General features: G+C 44.4%; 1 protein-coding gene across 1 annotated transcript in view; it reads right to left on the bottom strand.

Moving 5' to 3' along the window:
- Positions 1 to 15,455, bottom strand: part of LOC142101822 (uncharacterized) — a 35,957-nt gene extending 20,502 nt beyond the window's left edge. Inside the window, exons 1-2 of the mRNA XM_075186262.1 lie at positions 13,498 to 15,455; positions 10,941 to 11,433 (exon numbers count right to left, since the gene is read on the bottom strand). Of these exons, the coding sequence (XP_075042363.1) occupies positions 10,941 to 11,433; positions 13,498 to 15,432 (2,428 nt within the window). The 5' untranslated portion in view covers positions 15,433 to 15,455. The remainder of the gene's footprint in view (positions 1 to 10,940; positions 11,434 to 13,497) is intronic.
- Positions 15,456 to 17,798: the final 2,343 nt, after the last annotated feature.

Below are 17,798 nucleotides of genomic sequence, written 5' to 3'. Positions count from 1 at the left end.
TTCATTTATATCACATACAATCACCAACTATACATATTCCATTCAAACAACATATTCCTCTGTCACTGTACCCCAGAAATTGAATGTAAGATCCTTATCACAGATATTTCAGTGAATGGTTCTCTATTCTTCTCATTGCACTATTGCTCTGATTCATTGACAGTACACACATATTTTAGCGGACAAGTTATTTTCTTTGGGTGTTCCCTTTAAATATGTATTACACAAATTAATCTTGGGATTGTTAGGAGCACATTTATCGACCACTGCATAAAATGAAAAATAGTTTTCAATCCTTATCGCATTGATAAGGATTGAACTATTTCTCATATTCATGAAAAAAGCAACACAGGAACAGCAGTTCCAAAAAACTGCTGTTCCTGTGAAGGGGAAAACATACTTACCACGGCCTCTTCACTTCCAAAGAAGTATACGATCCACGGGGTTCTCTTCTCATTCCAGTGCGCATGGGCCAGCTGAAAACCTTGGGCATGCGCACAACCATCTCTCCTCTCTCTCTGCAACTATAGAGCAGAGCTGACAGCACTGAAACTGTTCAATTATGATAATGTATGCCAGCTTCAGCTAAAAAAATTATAAAATATTTTTATCAAACTTTAGTAAATAGTGATACTGGGCAGTGTCTATACACTGCTATGGGGGCAGCTCAGGAAAACAAAGAGATATGCAAAGCAGCAGATATCTATGATATCTACTGCGATGCAGTGATGGTAAATAATAATTTTGAGGTTAATCCCTGAAAACGTCAGTTTTCGGGGATGGAACACATTTTTTACTTTCATAAATAGGCCCCTATGACTCAATTTTACTTTGGTTATTTGAAAACTGCAAGTCTTTGCATTCACCATTCTCAGAGATAATGGTGAACAATTATTATCCTATTCATCTACATGAGCTGTAGCTGCTTCAATCACTTCCCTAGAAACTATGTGATTCTTTAAAGACATCTCTCTCTTTAGATAAGCACTGTACACAGCCTTCAACTCCTTTCACACACTGATCGAGCACATGGAGTGCAGCTAGTAATAGCTATCCATGCTCTCTAGTTGCTTTCTGCCCTGTGCTTTGAATCCAGCCTGAGCTCAAGTCATTTATTTTTCTCATGACTACGTGTTACCACTCCCTCAAGTTCATGTCATGCAGTCAGCACAGCCCACACACTTACCTGACCATCTACTGATGTGGGTCCACCTGAGTATGTGACTCTCTTTTTCATTCTCAACCCCAAACAAAGGCATTCTCTTTCAAAGTTTCCATTGTCTCCGCTCACAGCGCTATTTGAAAAAAAGAGCACTTAATTTAAGGTTGGGGCGGTCCAAAAGAGAAATAGACCAACACGCAAAAATAAATCAAAGTACTTACATTTATAATCTTACATACCCCAGTGTCCAAGGAACAACGGACATGTCCCTGTAACTTGACCGTGGCAAGTTTTAATTCAGCACCCTACCCATAAGCAGCTCCTAAGTTATCAGGGTATGAGGCAAGCACATGATCATAACAAGTATAAACAAAAACAAGGGGGACATTTAAAACAAAAAATTTACCTTACAATTTATCATATACATGACTTAAAATTCCCCAGCTGACCATCTGCATCACTGCTAACTCTTTCAAAAGTGTATTACAGTGCTTACACCTAGAGATGGGCGGGTCCGGTTCCCCAAGAACCGAACCCACCCGAACTTTGGGTATCCGAGTACCGAGCCGAGTAGGAATCCAAATTGAGGCCGAACATCAGTGTGACGTCGTCGGATCTTGGGGCTCGGTTTTCGCGATACTTGAAGATTATAAATACATGCCTCCACAGCAATCCATCGCCATTTGACAGAGGGAGAGAGCAGGGTGTAATCACAGGCTGATTAGAGCAGGGACAGAGAATACAATATTCTTATTCCAATTGAGCTATCAAAAATCGCTAGAGAAGAGAGGAGGATAGAGGATTTTTTTTCAATATTTGGCACTCCCTAGTGCTTTTGGGGTGTCCCCCATAATTGTGCATAAATATTTTTGGCTGTCAAAATTACTATCTGTCAGCAGTATCTTACCAAATAATTTTTAGCACTGCAAATGCTTTGGGCTGAGAATGGATTCAAAGCAGTCCACATATTATGAGCAGAATGAGCAACCAGGTTCTGTCACTAGTCCTGATGTTAGTGTTCCCAGTACGTAATCTGGGCAAGGCGATGTCAAACTACACCGTATTTCGAAATCAGTCCAAAAAACAAAAACAAAACTTTTTTTTCCTGTGTTGAAGCGAAAAAGAAGTGTTACTGAGCAAAAGTTAAGTGCCGATAAAAAAAAAATTGCCAACGTGCCATTCTACACACGCAGTGGCAAAGAGAGAATGAGGCCTTCACCTTTGGCTATTAGTGGCAGATCCCAAAAAGTTACCGAGCCTATAATTGGTGCACAACTACTGTTATGCGTCAAAGCCGAGCTGCAAGATAACAGTAAGGCATTAGAGGATAATGTTTGCTCTGATTCATAAATTACACCAATCCCTGTGGAGAGTCCATCCAACAGTGGGATGTCTAATCGTGAGCATTCTGCTGATGTGTGCCTTAATAGCCCGAGTGTAGCCGGTGATACACAAATTGAGGATGCCACTTTGGAATTAGAAGAGGATGAGGGGGAGATTTGTGTAGGTGACGAGGGCGCTAATGAGGATGTTGATGAGGATGAGGTTGTTTGTGTAAGTCCTGCACCAGTGGCACGTGACAAGAAAAAGGCCATTGTCATGCCTGGCCATAAAACAAAAAAAATCCACTTCTTATGTGTGGAATTATTTCTACCCAAATCCAGACAACAACTGTATAGCCATTTGTAGTGTATGTCAAGCCACAGTCAGTCGAGGGAGGGACCTTAACCATCTTGGAACCTCGTCTATGTTACGCCATTTAACGAAAGTTCATGGCAAAGTGTTGGGAAAAGCTGAAAGTTCTTCCAAAAAAAATTACAAGCACTCCATCATCAGCTAAGACCCTCCGGTCACCGACATACTGACGGCTACAAAATACACCCACCACACCATTCTCATCAATATCCTCAGTAGCGCTCGGAGTTAGCCCGGCATCCCACTTAAGGCTGAATGACTCCTGCACTATTATTGATTCCTCTGAAGAAAGTGTTAGTCCCACTGCTGCTGCTGTTGCTGCTGCTGGGGGTGAATTGTCATCCCAGAGGCAGGTCAAGAAAATGAGCAGTCCTACATTTCAGCAATTAACTGTGAAACAATCATTTTCGAGGGGAAGCAAATATGACAGCAGTCACCCAGTCGCCAAGCGAATCACAGACGCCATGGCTGCAATGTTAGTGTTAGATCTGCGTCCAATCTCCACAATAAATGAAGCTGGCAGGCCACTCTTTGTATCACCGGCTTCACTAACAGGCATACAGCTGACAATTTGTTACGCAAACTGAGAGATGTGATTGATGCATGGCTTATACCACTTGGACTTTCCCCAGGGTATGTCATTTCTGATAACGCCAACAATATAGTGCGAGCATTACAGCTGGGTGATTTCCAACACATTCCCTGTTTTGCTCACACCATCAACTTAGTGGTGCAGAGCTTCCTACAAAATAACCGTGAGGTGCAGGAGATGCTTTCGGTGGCCCGTAAAAATTCAGGCCATTTCAGGCATTCAGCCACAGCATGTAGGAGATTACAACAGCTCCAAGAGCAGTTTAACTTGCCCTGCCACCAACTTAAGCAAGAGGTGGTAACTAGGTGGAATTCCACCCTGTACATGCTTCAGAGGATGGAGGAACAGCGCAAAGCCATCCAAGCATATTGCACAAGCCATGACATTGGGAAAGGAGGGTGGATGTATTTCACTCTTGCACAGTGGGGAATCCTTTCAGTGCTGTGAAAGGTGCTGAAACCATTTGAAGTTGTGACGTGTGAGGTGAGTGCAGACTCTGCTAGTTTGAGCCAAGTCATTCCTTTAGACTATTGGAAAAGCAGCTTGAGAAAATAAAGGAGGAGTTGAAAGCAAGTAATTCAGCAAGTATGTTGGCCTTGTCGATCAAGTACTTCATTTGCTTCACAATGATCCTTGAGTTATTAAGATCTTGAACTCGGATCAGTACGTTTTGGCCACTGTGCTTGATCCAAGGTTTAAGACCTACATTGAGTCTTTACTTGTAAATGAACGAGATGTGAACTTTTGCAAGGAGCTATTGCTCAGCAAGTTGGCCGCTGAACTGGGACTCGGCTTGACGACGTGTCCTCCTTCACTTTCTCAAGCTGCTGCTGCTCGTAAAAAATAAAATTTCCCAAAAAGAAGCAGGGAAGACACAGGGGGCAGACCAGAACAATTTAACATCTGGGCTGGTTTGAAGGATTTTTCAAAAAAAGGTGTCACTTTGCCCATAACTCCATCCTATACGAGTATAAACATGCAAAGAATGGTGGAGGATTACTTTCAAGAGGTAGTTGATATGGAAATGTCAGACAGTCCCTTTCCTTACTGGGAAGAAAAGCAGGCCATTTGGAAACCCATGTACAAACTTGCTTTGCAATACTTAAGCTGCCCACCCTCTAGTGTGTACTCTGAACGAGTGTTCAGCACAGCAGGGAATTTAGTCAGTGATCGCCGTAGAAGGTGACTTCCTAAAAATGTGGAGAAAATGATGTTTATAAAAATGAACTACATCTTCCACGAGGAAGGCCTTCACCATCCAAGAACTGACTGTTCTCTAATGGCGGATTCAAACGGCAATGAATTGATAGTCTGTGATGATGACGTACACACTGATGAGGGTGAAGCTGAAGATGATGATGATAACATCTTTTTAAAACTTTCTATGTAAGTGTAGGGTGCAATCTACCCCCAAAGAGGAAAGGTACTTGCGGCATTTCCATATCACGTACCGTCTTGAAAGGCTGCTGTTTGGGCAATTTATCCTTAAGGGTAGGGTGTCATAGACAGAGTGACCCCAAACTGGCTTTGTCCATTTCTCTTAATATTGTACAGTCTATAACGGCTGAATTTTTTGTTTTTTTCGACAAGTGGAGGGGGGCCTAGAGAGCCAGAAACCAAACTGGCTTTGTCCATTTCAATTAATATTGTACAGTCTATAACGGCTGAATTTTTTGGTTTTGTAAACAATTGGAGGGGGGCCTATAGAGACAGAAAGAAAACTGCCTTTTTCCATTTCTTTACATATTTAACTATAAGTGTAGGGTGTAATATACATCCAAAGACGATGGCTGCATTGCCAATATGCATAGATGGAGAGGAAGACAATCTGTTTTGTGTGTAGAATAAATGAAGGCCTACCTACCAGGAATAAAACTGTTTTTTGGATGATTTATTACCTCTACAATTAGATTACTTATCTATGAAACAGTTGGAGCACTAAATTGGGTTATTTTAGGCCCAAAAACATTGATTTTCCAACAAAATAGCAAAACAAAACCAAACAAAACCAAAACCAAAAATCGCAATGGCGGTTTTGCAAAACCAAAACCAAAACACAACGGTAATCCAGATCCAAAACCGAATCCAAAACCAAAACACGGGGTCAGTGACCATCTCGACTTACACCATAGAGCTATCACTACTGCTTTTTGGCATTTTCTGGAAGCCCTTTGAATTTAAACAGCATTGAAATGCCCCCAACTTCCCTCTTCTATTTTAAGGGGTATTTTCTTCTCTTTTCCATGTTGGAATATTAGTTTTACCTCTTATATTAATGTTAAAATATCAGTGTAAAATAATGTTAATGTTTCATTGGTTTAACTAGCTCACATGTAACGTTTGGTGACATGTAAAGTTTGGACACATGAAAAGATTGGTCACAGATGTTGATTTACAAACGTGATCCTTCTATGATTAATTAGCTCTCAGTTGCCTGTCAAGTTAACAAATTGCTTGATGGCTGACATGGCATGGTGTCTGTGTAAAAGATAAATGTTCTTTTAGTGTCAATGTATTACATTTATTTCATAAACAGATGTTGACTTCCTGGCCCAGTCTGATAAGTCCCCTGGTAGGGTTGACTAGCTCACTTTTCCCATAAAATTACCAAACGGCTTGATCACTGGCAAAGCTATCAGCTGCCTCTGTGTCATACAAGAAACCTGATGAGGTGCTTGTGTAAAAGCTGAAAAATGCTCCTTTATGGATATTGAAGAGGTGGTGAATTCTGGGCCTTCAGTGGGGTTGAGTAGCTCATATACCCCGATCAAGTTAACAAATGGCTTGATGGATGACATGGCTAGCAGCTCATTTGTCATACAAGTACTTGGAGGTAGTGCTGGTAGCTGTCACAGACTGAAGCAGGTATCATGCACCCATTGTTTTGTGAGTGATTGACATTGGCTTACATTAGTTCTAGAATCTAATGGGCAACTGGTCTTCAACCAATATTACTGCAAGAAGGTGTTGATATTTCATGTGAGTCACATACAGGTTGCAATCACCACGTTTGCCTCACTAGGTAGCATCGGACTATGGACAAACCAGTAGTTACAGACAGCAAGCACAAGAAAGGTAAGGTAAAAGCTGTGTCAGAAATGGCAATAACAACAATAAAACTCACAACACTGATTGCTCAGAGGTTCCCTCTGAAAGACCCTAAAAGTACACCCACCAAGAGCAGCAAGTTACAATAGCTAAAATGTTCCTTTTATAGATTTTAGGCTAGTTTAGTGAACAGATAGTAACTTGTGGAGACAGTCTTATATGCCCTTCTGTGGTGTTGACTTGCTCTCATTTGCCCAATTTAATAATCAACTTAAGAGCTGAGTAGCTCATCCTGTAAATAAGTACCCTGAGGTAGTGATTTATAAAAAGCTAAACATGTTCCTTTCATGGCTGTAGAGCTTGTTGGTGAGTAGATGGTGACTTCCAGGCATGGGTTTAGAAGTCCTCTTGTGGGGTTTTCTAGTTATCATTTGCTCATCAAGTTAACAACTGACTTGACGGTCTACATCAAATCCAGTGTCATACAAATACCTTGATATTTTGTTTGTGTAAAAGATAAAAATGCTCCTTTTATGCATCTGAAGTTTATTTGGTGAACAGATGGAGACATCCTGGCTCTAGCTTATAGAAATCTCCATCTCATCTATCTTACTCCTCTTGATATGGTTACATTTGCCCATAAAGTTACCAAATGGCTTCAGAACTGATTAGTTAAACGGCTCACAAAAGTGGTGCCTCTGTGAAATCGATAAAGTTTCTATGATGAGCAGATGGTAACTTCAGGTCATGCTCCCATTCGCCATTCCTTGGATAGGCTAGCTAAAGCTTGCCCATCAATTTAATACAGTGTGAGAACGGACATTGCTAGCAGCTCATCTTGTGTCTTGTTATGGAACCACCCACCAGTGGTGATTGTGTCAAGACAAAAAATATGTTTAAAAGGTGCTTAAAGTTTATTTTATCCTTGTAATAAGAGAGACAGCATTTCTCAGACATAGACAAAAATATTGTCTTTATTGCCAGAAACAGTGATTGAGGTGTGTAGTTACATGAGAGTTATATAGATAAATAGCGAAAACATGCTAATTACGTGAATGTGGACTTGATAAGCTCAACAGCTCCTTCTATGTCATTGTCTTGCAATGTGGAAGTTACACAGGCACTCCGATTTAAAATGTATTCAGAGACGGATTGGTCATAGACGTTACCGGGATTTTTCCTGAAAAGTCGAGGGATTCTTGAGGCTAGCCTGGAGGCAGTGAGCCATTGACAGGCTGTGTGCACTTTCCTCACTAACACTATTAGAATTAATATACAACCATTGAGCCCTGCTGTGCCCTAAGATTGTTTTCCACTGACACTGCCAATTCTATAGTGATCAGTACTCCTAAAAAGGAAACGGGCCAGTTGATAACAAATAACAATCATTGGTTCAGACAAATACGAAGAACAGGACTAACATGGAGCTGACAAGCTCGGTGAGCAAGATCCGTGGTTCTGCATCTACTCCTAATGATATGGGGATTCTCAGATTCCTAAAGCAGAAAAAGTGGTAATTTTACCTTGTGAATAGAATTTGATATTTCTAACATACAGCTTGTTAGCTATTGACATTGCTATTAAAAAACCTTTCCTCTATTTATTGAAGGTGACAGCTATAAAAGGAAATGTTTTATACAACCTGTTGACACCATTATAAAGTGTCATAATTTCCAATTGCCATTATTGTAAACATTTGGTGGAATGTTTTTTTCTGCAGATAAAGTATATAGTGAATTAATGGTTCATTGATATGCTTACAGGTCAGTATAAGGTATTTTTTGATATGTTTGCTCTTTTATTTTTATGTTAAATTTTTGGTTATATATCTAATTTTTTTTAATAAATATTATGATTTTACAGTAATGTATCCTGATTTGATTATATATATTTTTAAACAATTCTAAGTGGTTAAAAAGCGTTATTTTTTTGTCCGCTTTTTGTGCACATGGTGAGCTGCAGCAGGTCCTGTAATCAATTGCTGAGCCTACAGTCTAGATTTATTGGTTATGGGGGAATTTAATTACGTTGTCCACATTTTCAGGTATTACAGAACCTCAACATTGTGGATTTATAGAGGTGTGAGGAGAAATCTGTGATGTTACATCGCCTTGAAATGTCTTCACGACTGTGCGGCTAATTGAATTCCCTCCAATATGTCTGCCTGTCTGTGGAAGGCTGCCTGCTTCATCTATTTCTCTTGGTGTGAACAGTTATGCCTAGCCAATGCCTTCTGAGTGAGACACGGGTTGAGGGCTGTGAGAGATAGGCTGAGACAGAGGCAGCTATGAGAGGGACAGGCTGAGACAGAGGCACCTTTGAAAGGGACAGGCTGAGAGAGAGGCAGCTATGAGAGGGACAGGCTGAGAGAAAGGCAGCTATGAGAGGGACAGGCTGAGAGAAAGGCAGCTATGAGAGGGACAGGCTGAAAGAGAGGCAGCTATGAGAGGGACAGGCTGAGAGAGAGGCAGCTTTGAGAGGGACAGGCTGAAAGAGAGGCAGCTATGAGAGGGACAGGCTGAAAGAGAGGCAGCTATGAGAGGGACAGGTCGAGAGAGAGGCAGCTATGAGAGGGACAGATCGAGAGAGAGGCAGCTATGAGAGGGACAGGCTGAGAGAAAGGCAGCTATGAGAGGGACAGGTCGAGAGAGAGGCAGCTTTGAGAGGGACAGGTCGAGAGAGAGGCAGTTATGAGAGGGACAGGCTGAGGGAGAGGCAGTTATGAGAGGGACAGGCTGAGGGAGAGGCAGCTATGAGAGGGACAGGCTGAAAGAGAGGCAGCTATGAGAGGGACAGGCTGAAAGAGAGGTAGCTATGAGAGGGACAGGCTGAGAGAGAGGCAGCTATGAGAGGGACAGGCTGAGAGAGAGGCAGCTATGAGAGGGACAGGTTGAGAGAGATCAGCCAGCTAAGAGAGGGACAGGCTGAGAGAGAGGCAGCTATGAGAGGGACAGGTTGAGAGAGGGACAGGCTGAGAGAGAGGCAGCTTTGAGAGGGACAGGCTGAGAGAGAGGCCGCTTTGAGAGGGACAGGCTGAGAGAGAGGCAGCTTTGAGAGGGACAGGCTGAGAGAGAGGCAGCTTTGAGAGGGACAGGATGAGAGAGAGGCAGCTTTGAGAGGGACAGGCTGAGAGAGAGGCAGCTTTGAGAGGGACAGGCTGAGAGAGAGGCAGCTATGAGAGGGACAGGCTGAGAGACAGGCAGCTATAAGATGGACAGGCTGAGAGAAAGGCAGCTATAAGATGGTGTCACGAACAGCACTCACCTGAGTCTGCGTGACGCATATGTGACACAGGGTCAACCACAAAGACAACCACCTGGTCTGTCTAAAATGATTAAATCCTTCCCTATCTATGCCACACACTAGCTTTGCGATACTAATTACCACCACCAAGGTTGTTTCGGATAAGAGCTGACACTCTTATTTAGGAAGCCTTCGGTTCTCCCTAGCATTAATCCAACACAATTTACTTTAATCAGAGTTTACTTAAACCACAAGGTTTGCACAGTTTCAATTAGGTAGCGTCTGGACCAAACTGTCGCGTGAATTCATAAGAACACAGAGACTAGAACTTATTAAGTGTAATTTAATATGGAAAATACATCCACAATGCTTAAGATAAAAAGATAATAAAATGACATACAAATAGAGTGCAATTGTTTCTTATAAAATAAAAAGGATAAAACACAGAATTGATACCTCACTTAGAATCAAGTTTGTGGTGCCGGGAGGAGCAGGAAAAAATGGAACCTCTTCAATTAAACTCCCTCAGAAGAAGAACCCAGGGTTACATTTTCAATACAGTTTTAAAGTCAAGCTACAGGGCCCCCCAGCCCCCTTCCCTGTGAGGTCAGAACCAACAGGATGGAAGAATGCAAATTAGGGTCTTATGACTTTGCTGTTTGAATACCTCTAAGTCAAGTTTTCTTTACACCGTCCTAACTTTTCAACAGTATGGTTTACGAACATGATTTTACCTTCACACAACAGGTCCTAAGTTTCCCTTCATCTGCATACCACACATGCCTCTGGTATGTATGATATTGGAGAAAAGGATATGATCTTCTCCTGTGCCCTTATTCAGCTTAAATCTGTCATTAACATACAACCCAGTCTCTGCAGTCGGCCTGTCTGGGGCCTCCCAAACATGTGTGAGATTTCATTGTCTTGCAAGAGATCTCCTCAAAGGCATTCACATTTGCCATCCTGCCATAAATGGTATAAGGTGCTACCCTTATCTACCAGCCCCCCTGGGTGGTTTAACATACACAAAACCCCTTGATCTAACAGCTCCTAAGAGAACCATGTCTCACTATTTCTAGGAAGTAATTCACAAACATATATTTGCAGATTTATGCCTAAAAATTAGCTTGCACATGACACCTCCCCGTTCTAGAGGGTGGCAGGGAAATTGTTACCTACAAGACGATTTTCCCTGCTCACCTGACACAAGGCTTTCGTTCTGACGGGATAATCCATCTGCATTACCATGGTGGCTCCCTTTTCGGTGCTGAACAGTGAAAGTGTATTGCTGGAGGGTCAAACTCCACCGGAGCAACTTCCCATTGTCCCCAGCCACCCTGTGCAACCAGCTGAGAGGGTTGTGATCTGTGATTACCGTAAAGTCCCGTCCGTACAGGTAGGACTGCAACTTTTGCAAGGCCCACACTATAGCTAAACACTCTTTTTCCACAACTGCGTAGGCCACCTCCCTGGGAAGCAGCTTCCGACTTAGGTACAGTATGGGGTGCTCTTCCCCTTGTTGATTCACTTGGCTGAGTACAGCTCCCAGCCCATAGTTGGAGGCATCCGTTTGCACTGTAAACCTCCGGTCAAAATCAGGAGCCTGCAATACTGGGGATTGGGTAAGTGCAGACTTCAATGCGGTGAATGCCTCTTCACAGTCTGGGGTCCAAGTCACCACTTGGGGCAACCTCTTTTTTGTAAGGTCAGTTAGGGGCTTAGCTAAGGAGCTATATTGGGGCACGAATTTTCGGTAATATCCAGCGGTCCCCAAAAAGGACATAACCTGTTTCTTGGTCTTAGGGGTGGGCCATGCAGCAATAGCATCTACCTTAGTTGGCTCGGGACGCAGGGTACCTCCTCCTACTCGGTGCCCCAAGTACTGCACCTCATTCATACCAATCTGACATTTCTCAGGTTTTATTGTTAAACCCGCCCCCGCTATTTTAGCTAGCACACTGCTCAAGTGGATCAAATGTTCTTCCCAGGTCTGGCTAAACACAGCAATGTCATCTAGGTAGGCTACAGCATACCTCTCTTGGCCCTCTAGCAGGCTATCAACAAGTCGCTGGAAGGAGGCAGGGGCATTTTTCATCCCAAAGGGCATGACCAGGAACTCATACAGACCAAACGGGGTGATAAATGCGGACCGCTCCTGAGCCTCAGGCGTCAGAGGGATCTGCCAATAACCCCTACTCAGATCCATAATGGTTATATAGCGAGCGTGGGCTAACCGTTCTAGCAATTCATCTATCCTGGGCATGGGATAGGCATCAAACACAGTAGCCTCATTTAACCTTCTATAATCCACACAGAACCGGGTTCCACCACATTTTTTGGGGATCAGCACTACTGGTGCAGCCCAGGAGCTGTGGGACTTTCTAATTACCCCTAACTCCAACATTTCTTCAATCTCCCTTTTCATATCTGTCTGCACTTCCAGGGAAACTCGATAAGCTGTCTGTCTGAGGGGAGGCTGATCGCCTGTGTTTACATGATGAGCAACTAGATGTGTTTGCCCTGGCTTCCCTGTGAAATGATTCTGATAGGGCCTCAATGTCACAAACAGCTGATCTAGCTGTACTTCTGTCAAGCTCTCACTACGCTGGGTGGTCTCTAATGATCTCCCACTCTTGGCAGAGGCTACTAAGTCTAACAAGGGGTCTGGCTCCTGGTCCTCTTCAGGTAAGCTACATACAGCTAATACAGAGACCCCCCTTTCGTGGTAGGCCTTGATCATGTTCACATGATATACCTTGTGCCTCTTCCGTCCCTCATCCCTGGCTACCACATAATTGACATCATTGATGCGTTGAACTATCAAGTAGGGACCCTCCCAAGCAGCCTGTAACTTATTCTGCCGCATAGGAACCAATACCAGAACTTTCTGACCCACTTCAAAGATACGCTCCCTAGCACTGCGGTCATACCATTGCTTCTGCTTAGTCTGGGCAGCCTTCAGATTACTATGCACCATCCCCATTAGGGATTGCATCCTCTCCCTGAACTGCACCACATAGTGGACCACGGAGGTTTCGGGGGTGATTAATTTCCCTTCCCAATCCTCTTTGATCAGATCTAAGGGACCGCGCACCCTGCGCCCATACAGGAGTTCAAAGGGGGAGAAGCCAGTGGATTCCTGCGGCACCTCCCTGTACGCAAACAGGAGGTGCGGCAGAAACCTCTCCCAGTCTCTCCCCTGGGACTCCACAAAGGTTCTGAGCATCTGTTTGAGAGTACCATTAAAACGCTCACACAGGCCATTAGTCTGTGGGTGGTAGGGGCTGGCTATGAGGTGTTCCACGTGCATCTTTTTGCAAAGGCTTTGCATTAAATTAGACATAAACTGTGTGCCCTGATCAGTTAACATTTCCTTGGGGAATCCTACCCTGGAGAAAATGGATATGAGGGCATCGGCCACCTTGTCAGCCCGTATGGAGGAGAGGGCCACCGCTTCGGGGTACCGTGTGGCATAGTCCACCACAGTGAGAATAAATTGTTTTCCAGAGCTGCTGGGAATGGCAAGGGGTCCTATAATGTCCACAGCTACCCGCTCAAAGGGTTCTGCTATTATTGGCAGGGGCACTAGAGGGGCGTGTCCCACATCACCAGGCTTCCCCACCATCTGACAGGCATGACAAGATCGACAATAATTGGCAATATCTTTGCCCATTTCTGGCCAGTAAAACTTTTGCTTTAAGCGAGACTTAGTTTTCTTTATGCCTAAATGCCCTGCCAGCGGGACCTCATGAGCTACCCTGAGTAACCCTTCCCGATACATAAGGGGTACCACTAGCCGTTTCTCCATCACCCCCGCCTCAGGTACATCTCTGGCTACACTTTCCTTATACAACCTTCCCTGTTCCCAAAACACTCTTTCTTTATCAGACTCAGTGGGAGGACTGCCTGCTAGGCACCTCAGTGTTTCCAGTGTAGTGTCAGTCTGCTGTGCTTGTTGAAAAGCCTGGCTTCTCACTTGCTGCTCAGTGTCTGGTGATAAAGGTAAGGCGTCTGTAACTGCAGGTGCTGGAGGGAGGGGGGTTAGAGGGGGAGCTTCTGGGTCAGAGGGACTTTCTACCTCTCTCTCAGGAGTTAATTGTGAGGACCTATCCTTCTCTGCTTGCCTACGTGTGACCACTGACACTGAGGAAATAGTTACATCCCCTAACTCCTTGGATACAGACAGTTGACCTAGGTCGGATACAATTGAGCAATCATTTTCCTTCTCACATCCTAGTTTACAGACTTCAGATACAACTGAACAAACATTTTCCCTGTCACATCCTGATACCTGGGAAAAAACATGGTTACGTTCAGAGTCCACAACATCACTACTAGCAACATAACGAGATAACATCCTGCCTAAATCAGTTCCAAGCAAAACATTTGTAGGAATATTGTCCGATACCCCGACTTCCCTTAGACCTCTTCCAGCACCCCAGTCCAGATAGACCCGGGCCATAGGCACAGCAGGGTGTATCCCTCCCACCCCGCGCACAGCAATAGTTTTCCCTGGAATTATATCCGATGACCCCACCAACTCTGAACGCACCAGGGTAACATCAGCACCCGTGTCTCTTAACCCCACAGTTACCTTGTCACCGACAGTGACCGTTTGCAGATTGTCATTCCGGCTCACTTGGGATCCCGCAACACACAGGACAGCTGGAGCAGACCGGGGAGGAGGTGGCCCCACAGTGGAGGCTGTAGATGTCTTTCGGTCTGGACAGGCGGCACTGAGGTGCCCTGTCCTGTTGCAAATAAAACAACGGCGGGTATCTCCCTGAACAGGCTTGGCCCCCACCCTCCCAAAAGATGAAGAAACAACAGCAGGTGAAGGTGCTCCTCCGGGCCGCTCCCCTTTCCAGGCAGACTGTCCTGGCACAAAAGTTCCTCTTTTAGCTGCAGGGGCCCGGGTGACAGTGTACTTGTCAGCCAGTCTAGCTGCTTCCGCAGATGATGCAGGGTCACGATCCACTACCCATTCCTTCACTTCAGCTGGGCACAAAGTCAGAAACTGCTCCTGGATCATCAAATCTTGCAGAGCATCAAAGGTGGTGATCTGTAGCCCTCCAACCCACTGTTTGAATGAAGCACACAGCTGGGCCACAAGTCCTGAATATGTGTCAGAGGCACTGCGTTTTAAATCTCTGAATTTCTGCCTATGCGCCTCTGGGGTGATGTTAAAGCGTTGCAACAGGGCACTTTTGATTGCCTCATAATTTCCGTCCATCTCAGGTGGAAGATCTGCAAAGGCTTCTAATGCTTTACCTCGCAAACCAGGGGTTAAATATTGTGCCCACTGATCTTTGGCCAGTCCATACTGTCTGCATGTCTTTTCAAAACCCCGCAAAAAAGTATCCAAATCCCCATCTTTTTCCAATACAGGGAAATTCTCAGGACGGGGCCTGCTAATACCAGCATCTCTGGTCTCTGGCTGGCGTTTGAGCTTCACAAGCTCCAGCTCATATCTCCTCTCTGCCTCTCGCTCGGCAGATTCTCTTTCTGCCTGTCGCTCTGCTTGGCGCTCCGCTGCCTCCATAGCAGCGCGCCTCTCTGCTGCCTCCATAGCAGCGTGCCTCTCTGCTGCCTCCATAGCAGCACGCCTCTCTGCTGCCTCCATAGCAGCGTGTCTCTCTCTCTCCTGACGGTCAGCAGCTTCCTTCTCCTGGAACTGCTGTATGAGTTGCATTTTAGTTGTAATGTCCGCTGGGCCCAAATATTGTAGGGCAGTTTGCAAATAAACATCCATAGCAGTGTCCACACATGAACCATTAGAATCATCCGAAATTAACAGTCCCTGGTTTTGAGGAATACCCACAGTCAGGTCCACTTCTGAGTTCTGGCTATTCTCTTCCTCGGACACAGCTGTGAGTTGCTGATCCCTCTGCACAAGAGCTTCAATCAATTGCTCCTTGCTTTTGCCACTGGTGGGAATTCCTCCATCCTCACAGTCTGAAATCAGCGCCTCCTTTGTCAAGCGTTTATATGCAGCCGCCATCTCCTCCGCTTAATGCCAAATAAAAAAAGATAAGAAAAAAAAGAGAAGGGGAGGGAAAGAAACAATTGCTGTATGTCTTATAATGTTTTAAGCATTGAGTTCAGTCTCTGGTGAATTAGTCTGTATTTCCTCTCTCAGGGATCACACAACCCTAATTCACTTAAATTCTTAAAAAAAAATTAAAAATATATCCCACAAGCTTGCCACCAATTTGTCACGAACAGCACTCACCTGAGTCTGCGTGACGCATATGTGACACAGGGTCAACCACAAAGACAACCACCTGGTCTGTCTAAAATGATTAAATCCTTCCCTATCTATGCCACACACTAGCTTTGCGATACTAATTACCACCACCAAGGTTGTTTCGGATAAGAGCTGACACTCTTATTTAGGAAGCCTTCGGTTCTCCCTAGCATTAATCCAACACAATTTACTTTAATCAGAGTTTACTTAAACCACAAGGTTTGCACAGTTTCAATTAGGTAGCGTCTGGACCAAACTGTCGCGTGAATTCATAAGAACACAGAGACTAGAACTTATTAAGTGTAATTTAATATGGAAAATACATCCACAATGCTTAAGATAAAAAGATAATAAAATGACATACAAATAGAGTGCAATTGTTTCTTATAAAATAAAAAGGATAAAACACAGAATTGATACCTCACTTAGAATCAAGTTTGTGGTGCCGGGAGGAGCAGGAAAAAATGGAACCTCTTCAATTAAACTCCCTCAGAAGAAGAACCCAGGGTTACATTTTCAATACAGTTTTAAAGTCAAGCTACAGGGCCCCCCAGCCCCCTTCCCTGTGAGGTCAGAACCAACAGGATGGAAGAATGCAAATTAGGGTCTTATGACTTTGCTGTTTGAATACCTCTAAGTCAAGTTTTCTTTACACCGTCCTAACTTTTCAACAGTATGGTTTACGAACATGATTTTACCTTCACACAACAGGTCCTAAGTTTCCCTTCATCTGCATACCACACATGCCTCTGGTATGTATGATATTGGAGAAAAGGATATGATCTTCTCCTGTGCCCTTATTCAGCTTAAATCTGTCATTAACATACAACCCAGTCTCTGCAGTCGGCCTGTCTGGGGCCTCCCAAACATGTGTGAGATTTCATTGTCTTGCAAGAGATCTCCTCAAAGGCATTCACATTTGCCATCCTGCCATAAATGGTATAAGGTGCTACCCTTATCTACCAGCCCCCCTGGGTGGTTTAACATACACAAAACCCCTTGATCTAACAGCTCCTAAGAGAACCATGTCTCACTATTTCTAGGAAGTAATTCACAAACATATATTTGCAGATTTATGCCTAAAAATTAGCTTGCACATGACAGATGGACAGGCTGAGAGAAAGGCAGCTATAAGATGGACAGGCTGAGAGAGAGGCAGCTATGAGAGGGACAGGTTGAGAGGGATCAGCCAGCTAAGAGAGGGACAGGCTGAGAGAGAGGCAGCTATGAGAGGGACAGGCTGAGAGAGAGGCAGCTATGAGAGGGACAGGCTGAGAGAGAGGCAGCTATGAGAGGGACAGGTTGAGAGAGAGGCAGCTTTGAGAGGGACAGGCTGAGAGAGAGGCAGCTATGAGAGGGACAGGCTGAGAGCTGAGAAAGAGGTGGATTTGAGAGACATGTCGAGAGAGAGAGAGAGACAGCTGTGAGAGAGACCTATGTGATAAAAACAGGCTGAGAGACAGAAAAGCTGAGAAATGAGCTTAGAGCTGTTAGAGACACCAGCTGAGAGATAAGCAGCTCTAAGTGGCAGGATGAGAGCTGAGAGACAGACTGAGAACTGGGAACCGCTGCTTGGATCTGCTGAAGATCTCTGGAGGAGCATAGCACAGAAATATCTCTCCAGCCCCATCCTTCCCTACGTTAGTCATAAACCATGGCCGCTGATGACAAGGTAACTGGTTTCCACATTCTCCAACCTCCCACATCTGACAAACATCCCCTCACCCATGGAATAACTTTTGAGCCTCAGAGTTCCCTCTTCCTCCTGCCTGGCAGCCCAAAAGGGAAATCCTCCAGCAAAGAACTGTCTC

Source organism: Mixophyes fleayi, chromosome 9 (genome assembly GCF_038048845.1).
Source record: "Mixophyes fleayi isolate aMixFle1 chromosome 9, aMixFle1.hap1, whole genome shotgun sequence".
Taxonomy (NCBI): domain Eukaryota; kingdom Metazoa; phylum Chordata; class Amphibia; order Anura; family Limnodynastidae; genus Mixophyes; species Mixophyes fleayi.
Note: the sequence above shows the minus strand (reverse complement) of the source record. Positions and strands in the feature narration are given on the sequence as shown.